Here is a 12,390-nt window from a genome sequence, read left to right as displayed (position 1 = left end):
GATGATTTGTTTTCTTCTTTGGTACCACAGGCCTTCAGACCTCGGGCCGAGACGTTTCCAGACTGGTTAATGACTTCAACACTGCTAATTATCCCTGCTTTGTTCTGGGGCTGGAGCTATTTTTTTTTCCTTTTACCATACAAAGTCACACCCGCAGGTCTGCTACCAACTCATGGCTTTTGATATAATTGGGGGAAGGTTTAAACACATAGCCTATCTGCTGTGTTGGCAGTAAAACTGGCTTCATGCGGTATTTCTCCCATGCTACATACACATTGAGAACCAATTATCTTGACGGGGTATGACATTAAGATATTTCTGGTGGCTTTATCTTATCCAGCAGCACCCATCTACAGTACATTTTATTAGTATTAATGTTATTCTGCTTCTGTCCCTCCAATTGAATCCGTAAGAGGGCCATCCAGTAAACCTGTCCACCAAAAAACTAAAATGAAAAGATGGGTGGGGGGGTTGTGGTGTCACATTGTCCCTTCATGAAATTCTCATAGAGTTAAAACACCATTTGGATGATTATTGCAGATAATTAAACTAGTAAGAACAAAATGACTTACTATAAAACATATGAACTGATTTATGACATTGGGAGGTATAACAATTAAACATCTCAATGTTGGCTATTGCTATTAATGACAGAATCCAAATCTCCACCTACAACCTTCTGTGTGTGCAGGATTCCACCTGCTGAACAGTGATCACTGATCTGCTTTCTGATCCAGTTTGCTCCTAAAGAGACCGCCAATCTCCTTAGCTACATGATGATACATTTGGTTGACTGTTGTTAATCCTTCTACCTTCCAGCACAATTCACACATTTCTACCTTCTCACTCCTGATTCTTTTTTTTTGTTTTGATATCTACAGCAATGATGCACTTGAATCCATATTCTAAACATTTTCAGCAGAAAGAAGAGGATTGCATCTCCTCAAACAAGGCATAATACATACATTTGGATGAGGAAATAAAATCGCTACGCTTTACTCTGAAATTTATTTTTTCATGAACTTCATTTCTAATGTGAACATGCAACATTCGGTTGCTGTTTTTCCCGTTGTACTTTCAAGCAGCACTCATCACATAGATATATTAAAATAAAATAAAATACAAATAAATAAAAAAGAATCGACATACATTGAAAAGTGCAAATTTGTTTACAGCATGACATATTCACTGTACAATCATTGATTATATACTCTGCACTATTTTATGCATTATAATAAGGATTACTAAGTAGCATAGTTTAAGTAAGAAATATTTTATAGCAAGTCTATTGGAAAACATTTGCATTGCCCAGCAACAAGGAGAGGCTCTTCTAAACATTGCCGTGTGTGTGCGTGTATGTGCTTGTGTGTGCGTGTGTGTGTGTGTGCATGTGTGTGTGTGTGTGTGTGTGTGTGTGTGTGTGTGTGTGTGTGTGTGTGTGTGTGTTCCAGCATGTTTGTTGACATAAGGTGTATGTGCAAACAATGAAGCAGAGGAAACTCAAATCGTTCTAGTGCAGAGGCACCAAAACTGCCCAGCCAGCATTTCATATATCTAGCATTGTTTTAGACAACACACATCTGTCAGACATCAGCAAAGCAGAAGAAGAGAAGGATAGATTAGCTCAGGGAGGAGGCAGCTAAAGAGACATACAACAAGTGGACACAAGCAGTTTCAAAGAATTGTGTCAAAAGATGATTCTTTTTTTTATCCACAGAAAAGGCTGTTGCACTTCACCTACATCATTCTCTCTGTGCAACAGCCCTCTGCATCAGGACGGAAACAGCAGTCATGCTTGCTTTCTGAATGCTTCCTTGGTATATTAGCCTATATTAGGGAGCAAGTAAGGAATCAGGTCTGGTCGCAAGGTGCATCCATAGGAGTCTTTGTATAAGACACACTGCTTGACTTTCTTTTTTTTTTACAAACATCTCATCCACGTCTACCCGCTCTACCACCTTCAAAGGTCAGGTAGAAGGTCCTGCAAATTTGATCCACACTGCAGATGGAAAGCGAGGAAACTCATCCACTGGCAGTCGATTTATAAAGGATCCGTAAAGAAAAGCCATCATGTTTAGCGTCCTGGTAAAGATACCTGATGAGATCATCCTACAGGATAGTGGGAAGCCGCAAAAACGTTTTCTGGCACTGAAAGTTTCCACTTTTCCTCATAGCAATAAAAAGGTATCCATCTCGAAATCATGTTCCTGGGGCATCTTGATGGGTGCAATTAACGGGATTTTGACGTGGGTTTTGGATTATCTTTTTAGGCATTGGATTAAGAAGCTACAATTGGACACTCCTGCACAAATATGGTTTCTATGCCTCCCCATAAATCGGGATGATTCACGTGGCCCTTTCTTGGAGTTGCCAAAAATCTAAATATCTCAGTTTAAAGACACATGCTTTACTTTGGTGGCTATTCTGTTTATGTATAATGCAGAAACACAATATTTTTAGAAGATAATGATGAGCTAAAGAATACTATTACCTGAAGGACAACTAATAATGGGCAGAACAACACTTTTTTCTTGAATAACAAACCGTTTAGAAGATAATATTATACTATACAGTTTGGTGGTGCAGCACAGCTTTCTGATGATTTTATGTGCTGGACTTGTGTATGTCTTTGTACACATATGTAAAGTCAGAGAAAGACAGAGAAAGAAGGACTATATGTTTGCTTACTATCTCACACTGATGGGATATGTGAGAGTATCTAAATCCATTAGCCTCTCAACGTCTTAACGCTCTGACTTGACTTTGTAGCGCAGAACCAGGTAAGTAGCGAGTCTAAGGACCAGGAAGAAGACCCCCAGCACCATGAAGTCCACGTAGAGCTTTGCATCTTCCACATCCAGCAGCTGCAGGACCTCCTCCGGCTTTTGAAACTTACACACCACGCCCGGACACTCCAGCTCCGACCGGTTCATCCCATAGATAGAGAGTATTACCCCCTCAAAGCCGTACCTGAAATAGGAAATGTTGAACTCGTGAACCCAGGCTTATTTAAAGAGAATCATTTCAGATCAGAGAAAGACTGACCACAAAGACAGATGGCCAAAATAAATTTAGGAGAAGTCTAAAACTTGTGGTTGGAATCTCTTAGAAATTTGAATTGCATAAAGTAGCTGACAGTACCTGACATAGGAAATATAAGAGCTCCACTGTAGGTATTTGGGAATGGTGTCAAAATTGACAAAGAAGCCAGAGAAGAGGAGCACAGGTATGGCTGTGACTGGACCCACGAAGGTTGCCACCTGTGGAACAAATATCTAAAATTTATGACAAATAACTTGTCAGCAGATACTTAAAAGAATACTGCGCAGGTTTAGCATTGCACTTCTATAACATTGTTGGACTCACCGTGGACAATGTAAAGGATCGAATCAATTCAGCAGAAACAGAAATATCATCGTCTTCATTCCACGCATTCTTCCTTGAGTTCCAAATCGTATACTTTTTCTTCTTACTGATAGCATGTACTAGCTGCCATTACATATACATAGTGTTGCATGTAGTATACATACAATTGGGACATACTACTTCATAACATTGCACCTTGAACTTTAACTCTGTTGCTCATATATGCTGCACTAAGGATTGTGGGTCAGAATAGCCAGAAAAGCCTGCTGGCTTGCATACTGCAAAATCTGACGGGATGCAGAAGAACATCCTGGTATTTTTGGTATATTGCATTTGACATACTTGTACTTACTATGTATTGGGACATACTAAATATTTTTCTGGCATACTAAATAGTATGGTAACATGGATATTGGAACGCAGGGATTGCCTTTCCAGTTGTGATGTCACAAAATGACGCTTGTTTGAACACATCACAACACTCAGATTTAAAGCGAGCATAGAGAAACTTTCCCTCTTCAGCAGATGAATTTGAAAACAGTACTCTGTACATACGTCATCCTGCACAGTGAATGTCAAACAGCAACAAAAACCAAAACTATTTTTTTAGAGGAGGGGGACATCTAATTTAAAGGATGCATGTTTCCTCACCTGCAGAGACGTGGATGCAGCCCCTATAAGCAGACCTAGGGATTGGGCCACCAGGGCCGTGGATGTTGACAACGCCATAAAGAGCAGGTAGCGAGTCGCCTCTGGTGGCTGTTCAGTCATCCAGTACACTATACTACAGTACAAGATTGGACAAAGCACCTGTAAAAGAGATTTTGTAGTGTCGCTTATTTGAAATATACTGTATTCATGTCAAAACCATTGTGTGCTCAATCATTCGAACATTACCTGGAATGGTATGTCAGCCATTGTTTTGGCCAAGTAATAGGCCTTCAGGCTGTACCAGTAGTTGAGATGTTCCCTTATAAACACGGACATCTCCAGGGGAACTGTGGAACAATAGCAGCGTTATAAGACTTTTCACTTAAACCAGAAAAACAACACAGCAAATCAATGTTTCCGATCTCTTGCTAGACTAAGCATCTTACAGGTTAGAACGGTGGGCATCAGGGCAGCAAACATGAGGAACAACATGGAGAAAAAGAGGAAGCCAGTGTTGTTGAAGACCCTGCTGGCATCATTTCCAATCTTGAAATAAAGCAAGCCAATCAGCACTCCAATACAAATATGGGACATCACCCTGAGGTGGGTTAGCACCTTGAAAACACACAAAATAAACATCAATAAACACAACTCAAAAGCCCTTAATTGATACCAAGAATCAGATTAAACCTGTTTTTCATAATAGGCTTTGCTTATCACAGTCAAAAGTTTGTAGAATAATTATTTTACCGTGTCCCTGCATATTGTAATGAAGGTTCTTTTGAAGAGTATGCAGAACTGTGTGAATGTACTGGTGGCAAAGCTATGTTTCTCAAGGGTTCCTGTGTCCTGTGGAGAAAGACAGCGAGAACAAGGAGTTAGTTACACACAGATACTAGACATTAGCAAAAAAGAGAAATCATATCCTTTCTACACCGCATTGTAAATTAATCTTTAAGTTAGCCCTACGAGGGACAAGTGTCGAGAATTAGCTTCGGCTAAAAACACTATGATACATACATCAGATGGCTGTTGAAGTTAAACTATGTTTTTTGTATCTGTCCCTATCTAAATAAACCTTTAAAAAAAAAAACTGATCCAAACAGTTGAATAACAAATACTCTGACTGTTTATTTGATGTGTGTACCTGGTCCATTTATCTTAATGAAGTTTTAATGTCAGTATAGACATACATTTGGTCCTTAAATAAATGAAAACCTCCAAACATACTCCAAAGCATACTGTGTCTGCACCTCATTCTAGGTGGTGAATGATGGCTGACATTTTGAGTGGAAGTGGAAGGTCACTATAGTTACAATATCTGAAATCATGCAATCCAAGAATATAAAAGTTAGAAGGCAGTAGCCAGAAAATGATGATTAGGACATATATAAGACTCAAAAACATAATAATCTCTGGCTATGGTAAAGGTTACTGACTGATGCCTACACAGAAAACCCCATGAGTAGATAGAATGGGCAACAGAGAAAATCAAAAAATTTATAAAATGTTTAAAGGAGTAGAAGGGCAAAATTGCACCATACAGGAGTAATGGTATACCAGAGAGCTCTTGGTGGTTTACATTTACAGTTTTAGCATTTAGCTGATGGTCTTATCAAAAGCGACTTAGAGGCTGAGAAAGAGAGAGTGAGGGGAAGCTGAGGAAACAGATCGATGGAGTGGAGGAGAGGAGATCAGTTTGGATTATGTGGATAGGAAAGGGGTATTTTTATTTAATGGAACACAATTAACTGTGTGTGTTAAATGTTGGGGTTCTTTTATTGGCTGTGATTACTTATTTGAACCTCAAATATGAAGTTATTGGACAGTATTTATCATTTCTATAACATTGTGGCTCTGCAGATATGAAATATGTTCCCTTTACTTTTCATGTAAATGAGTAGATCAGTTATTGTTCAATGAATGCAGTGATTTCATCAGAAACTGACGAAATCTGAGGCAATTTCCTGTAATCGAACAATTCTTTGAGATTTCTAAAGGCATTTTCAAAGTTCTGTGGTGTAGGGCTTGCATTTATAATTACTATATGATGTGAGGCTATGACGTCTGTTAATATAAAAAATATAGGTGTGGTGATAGGCGAGAGGTGATCCACTCACACTGTGACATTGAGAGGGACAGGACGAGTCACTTTTGTCTCTGGAGTTCTTCTTGCCCTCCTCGGAGCATAGTCCACCCTGGACTGCCTCAAACAGCACTGGATTCAGATCCCCATACTCCCCTGATGCCACCTCAATGACTGGGGACAGAGAGGACAAGCTGGTACAAAAAAACTGACAAACAGACAAACATGTGTACTAAAGGAGTTGCTTGACTTACTGAAGTCAGCAGGATTGTGATACGTTGGGCAGTGGAGGCCCAGGTTCTTCAGATAAGGGATGAGGTAAGGGACTGTGCCCTTGTATATGCACTGACCCTGACTGAGGATGTACAGCTGGTGGGGGAACACAGATATAGAGTAATCAACATTGTTTCCAACTCACTGACTCTCTGAATAATATATGAACAACTGACAAAACAACAGGCCTGAGTACTGACTGCTGCGCTGCTTGTCAGCTGGATAAAATAAATCATGCTAACCTGTAGTGCCCTGCATGGTCTGAGCACCTTATGGAAAGCTAGACGTGTCCAGCACTATAAGCACTCAAGTTACCTTGTCAAACATCTCAAAGAGCTTGGCACTGGGCTGATGAATGGTGCAGATGATTGTCCGCCCTCCCAGAGCCAGAGACTTCATGAGAGAAACCACCTGGAAGCAAGATGCGCTGTCCAAACCACTGGGATGGGGCACAAGAACAGACAGAAAACCAAACAGATGGATGCACTTTTTAATCTGGATTTATGTTGATTTTACGTTCAATCTCGCTAAGTAATATCCTAACCTGGTGGGCTCATCAAAGAACATGACAGGAGGATTGTTGACCAGCTCGAGGGCAATGGCCAGTCTTTTACACTGGCCCCCAGAGATAGAGTTGGTGCGTGTCTGAGCACACTCCTGAAGACCCAGAGCAGTCAGGATCTCATCCACCTTAGGCACAAACAGAAACAAATGTGGGTACATGATGATAACTAGTAGGGGTGGATGATATCTACTATAATGCTATATGTGACCTTATATCGTAAGATTTGACCTGGCTGCAGACAAGATGGTGTACATCAACAACGATTGTTATCCATGTATAGGAAGTGACATTTATGGCCTGTACAAGCCATATCCTGTAAATCCAATAACAATAATAAAGAAGGCTGGCTTACTCATAATTATCTAACACAAGGAATTAAAGGATAGCTTTTGGTATAAATATGCACTGTAGCATGGCAATTTTGAAGTGAGACTCATTGCTATTTCTTGTCTATCTGTAGCTGAAAAATAATTCTGTACATATGTAATGCAATCAACACATTTAGACTTACAAGTTCTTTTTTGACTTGCATGCTCTCGTTCAGTTTCAGATTGGCAGAAACCTGAAAGACAAATAGAAGTCAGCACATTATTATTGAACATAAGAATTTAATGAGGTGTTTATTTTGATTATTTTTAGATGACCTCACCATCATGGCCTCCCTCACAGTGAGGTGTGGCAGCAGCATGTCATCCTGCATGATATAGCACGACATCTTCCTGAAGGTCCTCAGGTCCCTCGGTCGACCATTCACCAGGATCTGGCCCTTCATGCCCGTCTCCCTGTTTCCCAACAGAAAACACAATGATATTGCAGACATTTTCTAAGCCCTAAATTAGATCAAAAGTATGATCTTCCACCTCTCACCTGTACCCCGCCAGAATATTCATCAGAGTGGACTTCCCAGCTCCAGAAGGCCCCATGATGCCAATCAGCTCTCTGCTGTTGAATCTTCCCGACAGACACTTGAGGAGGGCTTTGTAACCTGACAGAGAGGAAACAAGCTGTTATTTATAGTGCTGCAATTGGTCTGAAATTGTTTCTAACAATTATTCTCAGACATTTTCCTCCAGAGTTTAGATGTATCTTTTTACACTACATATTGGAAGATCTTAAACAGTCTGTTACATTTACTATTCTAGCCCATTTACCAGACTCACATTTATGTTACATTGTCTACAAAATATTTCAAAAGTGTATTTTGAACATCCACCAGAAGATTTCACAGCATTTTAGGAGAGTTTGGCATCAGGCGTACAAACAATACTTTAAAGGAAAAAAAGAAAATAAGAAAAACAAGAGTAGAGAAAGATAATGGCTCCATCAGTGACGCCAACAGATAAACCACAGGCATTGTTTTCCTGTAGCGGTTTTAAAAATGGTGGACGTGGCGTGCCCTTTTACTGTAGATTGCTTAGGTTTTAACAGTTTTAGAACTGACATATGTAGATTCTGAAAGATTCCAGATATGGAAAGTAAAAAAAGTATCCTGCCAGGTTATCACCCCTGTCTCCCTTGCCTCACCCGTTTCTGCAGGGATGATTCTTCCTGTCTCGAGCTTTGTAATTAGGGTCTCGGCAGAGCTGCCAGCACCCTTAAACCCTCACTCTAAGAGTAAAGTACCCTAATGGCAGTGCTCCTTCCTCCCACGCAGTGTTATTACATCAGACAGCCTCCACTCAGACAGCAGAGCAGCGAAGCAGCCCTGTCAGTGAAGCAGCCCTGCTATGGCATGTGGTGCATACTGATGATCTAACCCGGTGTAGGTCGCGCATAATAAGGCCCTTATCTTTGTGAGGCTGCAGGCACATCCTGATCACCCATGAGAGCCACAGAGTATGTAGCTCACCTCACTGTCAAATACACACCAATGTAACAACATTTGACAGTGTACATCGAGTCTGATGTGTTAGAAAGTCTCAAAGTAATTGTTTGACAAATTATTATGAGTCACGGTTGAGGTGGGTTCTTACATGCCTCAAATTGGAGCGCTTGACACAAATGACAACCCAATTCTCACACCAGGAATAGAATGTTTCCATAAAGCAGTGTGATCTGAAGAAAAGTAGTTATTTTCCCTCACACTTAATCAATGCTTGTTTCTTCATCATTCTAATCTTAGGGAAGGACTACACAAACTCTGGTGAATAGGCTCTTTGATCAAATAAGCTGGGCTGCAATTAGATAGAATGCATGTTTAAAGAGTACTCCCGCAATTTAGCATCTCTCTTCTATATATTGTTGGATGTTATAAAAGTGCAAAAAGATATCATCTTTTTTATTCCATGCAGTTTTCTTCCTTGTGAAAACATGGTGCCTATATTCTCCACAATGCAACCCGACATTCTGACAGAGATCTGGTAAACTCACTTCTTTCTTAGTCCACCCACCCCCCCATATTTTTTTATTTCCAAACTTTGCCAGACCTTCTTCCACAAAGCTGCAGAGGAGGGTCTGGCTAGTCCACACAGCATTCCGGCATGGGAGAAAAACGTGCTCTGGTTTATTGGCATTTCTTTAACCCAATCACAATCGTCATGGCCAGCGCTAAGCACCGTGCAGAGCCATGGTGCCGCTGCAAAATGTGTACATTCAAAAGTTTAATCGTGCAACAGAAAACTCAGATTGGACAGATAGTCTAGCTAGCTGTCTCAATTTACCCTGCAGAGATCTGAGGAGCAGTTAACCATAGTCCTCATAAATCTACCGAAGGGAATAATTCCAACACAAAGAAAGCGGAAGGTACCGGACAGCCGGCTGAAAAGAGTGAAGAGTGAAATCCGGCGGAATTTCCAGCGACAACGGAGCAATCCCGGAAGCGGAACATCTTGGATATGGACTAGCTCCAATAAATAGACTAGATCCGTCTGATGTCCTTGATCATTTTCTAATGGTCCATTCCCCTCACGTAAGGACATTTAATAGATAACACACTGAGACTCTGTATAACTCTGACTCTGTCTGACCACACAACAGGATAAATAAGCAAATACAAGAAGAGCATGTTCAGTAAAAGATGTCATTGTATCTATTAAGATGACCACACTCCTCTTCCTTTTAACAAATCAACAATGCAGGTGCAGAGACGCAATTGCAGTAAATAACAAAATACAGAGCTGGAATCACAGAGAGGCATGTAAACATTTCCCTGCTCTCCCTCCCTATTCCTGTCCTTCCCCTTTCATGGCTGGGCTAATGTTTCACCAGTTTAGGAGAATACCTCAAGAGGAAGAGAATACCCTCAACATGAAAGCAGGTCACCGCAACGTCATCCTAACAGGGATAAATGAATGCTCTTGCCAAAAAGAATCTACAATAAAAAATAAATGCAGATGGCGGACAGCCCATACATCACTAGACCTTCCTGAGCCCTTTTACAAATCTACATTTACAATAGGCTATCCTCTTCGTGGTAATCTATTCCTGTTTTCGCCAAAGACATTGAAATGACTCATACGTAGTGTGTCAGTGACTCAAAAACTAAAACACATTCAATTACAAATGACATCAAGCATTCAAGGCTCACTGTTGACATCATCCCTTTTCCTCAGCTCAGCTGTATAATTGAATATAATTCAGCAGAAATGATAGAAAATTATGTTTTTTTTCCAAGGAGAAATATCACTGACAACTAAAGCATACAGCAGAACAACAGCCTTAAGCTCTGGTTGATTACAACTGTTTTACAGCCTTGATCAGGCAGACAGGAACAGCAGAGAATCAGCTCTGAGCTTAGCTTGTCAAATGAAACCCAAACACTGACAAGCAGAATGAACTACAATATATGTCAAATATAAGCAACACAGTGATCATATTATTTTATGTGAGTGGCAGAGGTAATTGGAAAGGCAGAGAGGGGTAATAAGGAGCTGGATGTATACGACGGGAGGTTCAGTCAGATAGAAAAGAGAGTAAAATGGCAGGCGAGCCTCTTTATGAAAGGCACCACTTAATTAGTAAAAGCTGAGACGCTTCCTGCTCACACATCATCGGCCTGATGAGCTGAAGCAGGCACCATGGAGAGACAACACAAACAGAAGCAGAAACCACAGGTTGATTTGATGAGATCCACTAACGGAAAAGCCAGCATCAAAAGCTCTCTAGCTGTGATCCTCCTTATGAATACTCCCATACATTCAGGTTTCATAGTCAAACAGCAAACACTCCTCTGCCAGGCTTTCATAATGCACATCAATATTACACAAGACTGAAATAAACACAAGACAATCTGCAATGCATCATGCAGGGCCTCTCCTAAGCATACTTTGTGAAGAATGTGAATAAAGGGTTCTTCTTAAGTCCCCCATCTCCACCCTGTTAAATATACAGAACATAACACGAGCAGCTAAATATAATAGTTTGCAGAGGGTGGAGAAATGGGTGGGAGATGACCAAAGGTTGGAGGCTCATCATTACGTAATAAAGGTAATGAGTTGAAATACTGCTGTTCATATTTCATGAGCAGATCAATCGTGGGCTTGACTCACTGCCTATCGTCAGACAACACAGGGAAAAGAGAGGCAAGCAATGTGCCAACCTGTGAGTGTAAATTATTTACTATGTCTAAACTCTGCTGAGCGCAGCAAAGCTTACCAGCACACTGCTTGCTACAGCATGGTGCAAGTTTGCAAGTGTGTGTGTGTGTGTGTGTGTGTGTGTGTGTGTGTGTGTGTGTGTGTGTGTGTGTGTGTGTGTGTGTGTGTGTGGACAGGACTGGGCTACATGTGTCATTCCTGCACCCCAGATATTGATCATCATGGGTGGTGCTTTCTTGCTTGCCCATCCAATCCATCATGGTTACTATGTGAACTGAGCTTTGCAGTACCTCTCCTCTTCCACCAGGGACCCTCGCGGATGGTGTGCGAGAGCTCATTGAACTCCAAGTCCACAGCAGAGCGGCGTGGGAGGTGGGAGAAGCGCTGGGCCTCAGTGATGTGGTTCTCCACTTTCTTTAAGTGGGTGAGCAGTGGCACCTCTGGAGGCGCACCGCCATGGAGTTTGGTCTCCTCCATGGGGATGCTGACCGAGCCCTGCTCCTGTGTCCTCTCGGCCATGCTGAAAGGCTGCAAAGGAGGACAGACATGTCAGTCTTTACAACGGTTTTCAAGCTCTACTCCACTCTCCTGCTTCAAAAAAGAAGCATCATATCCCTGTATGTTTTATGCATGAAAGATAGCAGATTAATTTTCACCTGGAAAATTCATTATAGTAAGGTAAATTATTTAATTTGCCAATAAACAAGACAAACATTGTATTGATGGTTTTGGTTCCTGTTTTCTAGTTGTTTGACTGACTGATCCAGAGAAAACTGGTGCCTCAGCAGATGTGTGGACTCAAAGGTGTGTTGTAGCAATGATTTCAGGATGACTGCTGAAATGCTGGATATGATCTGATTGCAGCTTATTTTATGGACTGGCTGGTGGAGGTGAATGAGTGTGTGGAGTCGGGA

The 12,390-nt window shown here is 41.1% G+C and overlaps 1 protein-coding gene across 1 annotated transcript; it reads right to left on the bottom strand.

Annotated features, from left to right (window-relative positions):
• Positions 1 to 2,744: 2,744 nt before the first annotated feature.
• On the bottom strand, positions 2,745 to 11,995 carry abcg4a (ATP-binding cassette, sub-family G (WHITE), member 4a). The gene is made up of 14 exons (XM_028596078.1): positions 11,767 to 11,995; positions 7,809 to 7,926; positions 7,591 to 7,723; positions 7,453 to 7,503; positions 6,921 to 7,066; positions 6,692 to 6,815; positions 6,358 to 6,472; positions 6,138 to 6,277; positions 4,768 to 4,866; positions 4,464 to 4,632; positions 4,264 to 4,364; positions 4,018 to 4,176; positions 3,142 to 3,260; positions 2,745 to 2,970 (listed from the first exon to the last, which is right to left on the bottom strand). The coding sequence occupies exons 1-14, from the start codon at positions 11,993 to 11,995 to the stop codon at positions 2,745 to 2,747; spliced, it is 1,929 nt and encodes a 642-aa protein (XP_028451879.1).
• Between the last annotated feature and the right edge of the window lie 395 nt (positions 11,996 to 12,390).

The sequence above is a fragment of the Perca flavescens genome, chromosome 13, assembly GCF_004354835.1.
Source record: "Perca flavescens isolate YP-PL-M2 chromosome 13, PFLA_1.0, whole genome shotgun sequence".
NCBI classification, from domain to species: Eukaryota; Metazoa; Chordata; class Actinopteri; order Perciformes; family Percidae; genus Perca; species Perca flavescens.
Note: the sequence above shows the minus strand (reverse complement) of the source record. Positions and strands in the feature narration are given on the sequence as shown.

What these genes read in the sequence shown, in the direction of transcription:
- abcg4a (XM_028596078.1), bottom strand. Translation starts at nt 11,995, where the DNA reads ATGGCCGAGAGGACACAGGAGCAGGGCTCGGTCAGCATCCCCATGGAG. An exon ending in TCCCTGGTGGAAGAGGAGAG is followed by an intron (nt 7,927 to 11,766) that starts GTACTGCAAAGC and finishes CCTCTCTGTCAG; the next exon opens with GTTACAAAGCCCTCCTCAAG. An exon ending in TCACAATCCTGCTGACTTCA is followed by an intron (nt 6,278 to 6,357) that starts GTAAGTCAAGCA and finishes CTCTGTCCCCAG; the next exon opens with TCATTGAGGTGGCATCAGGG.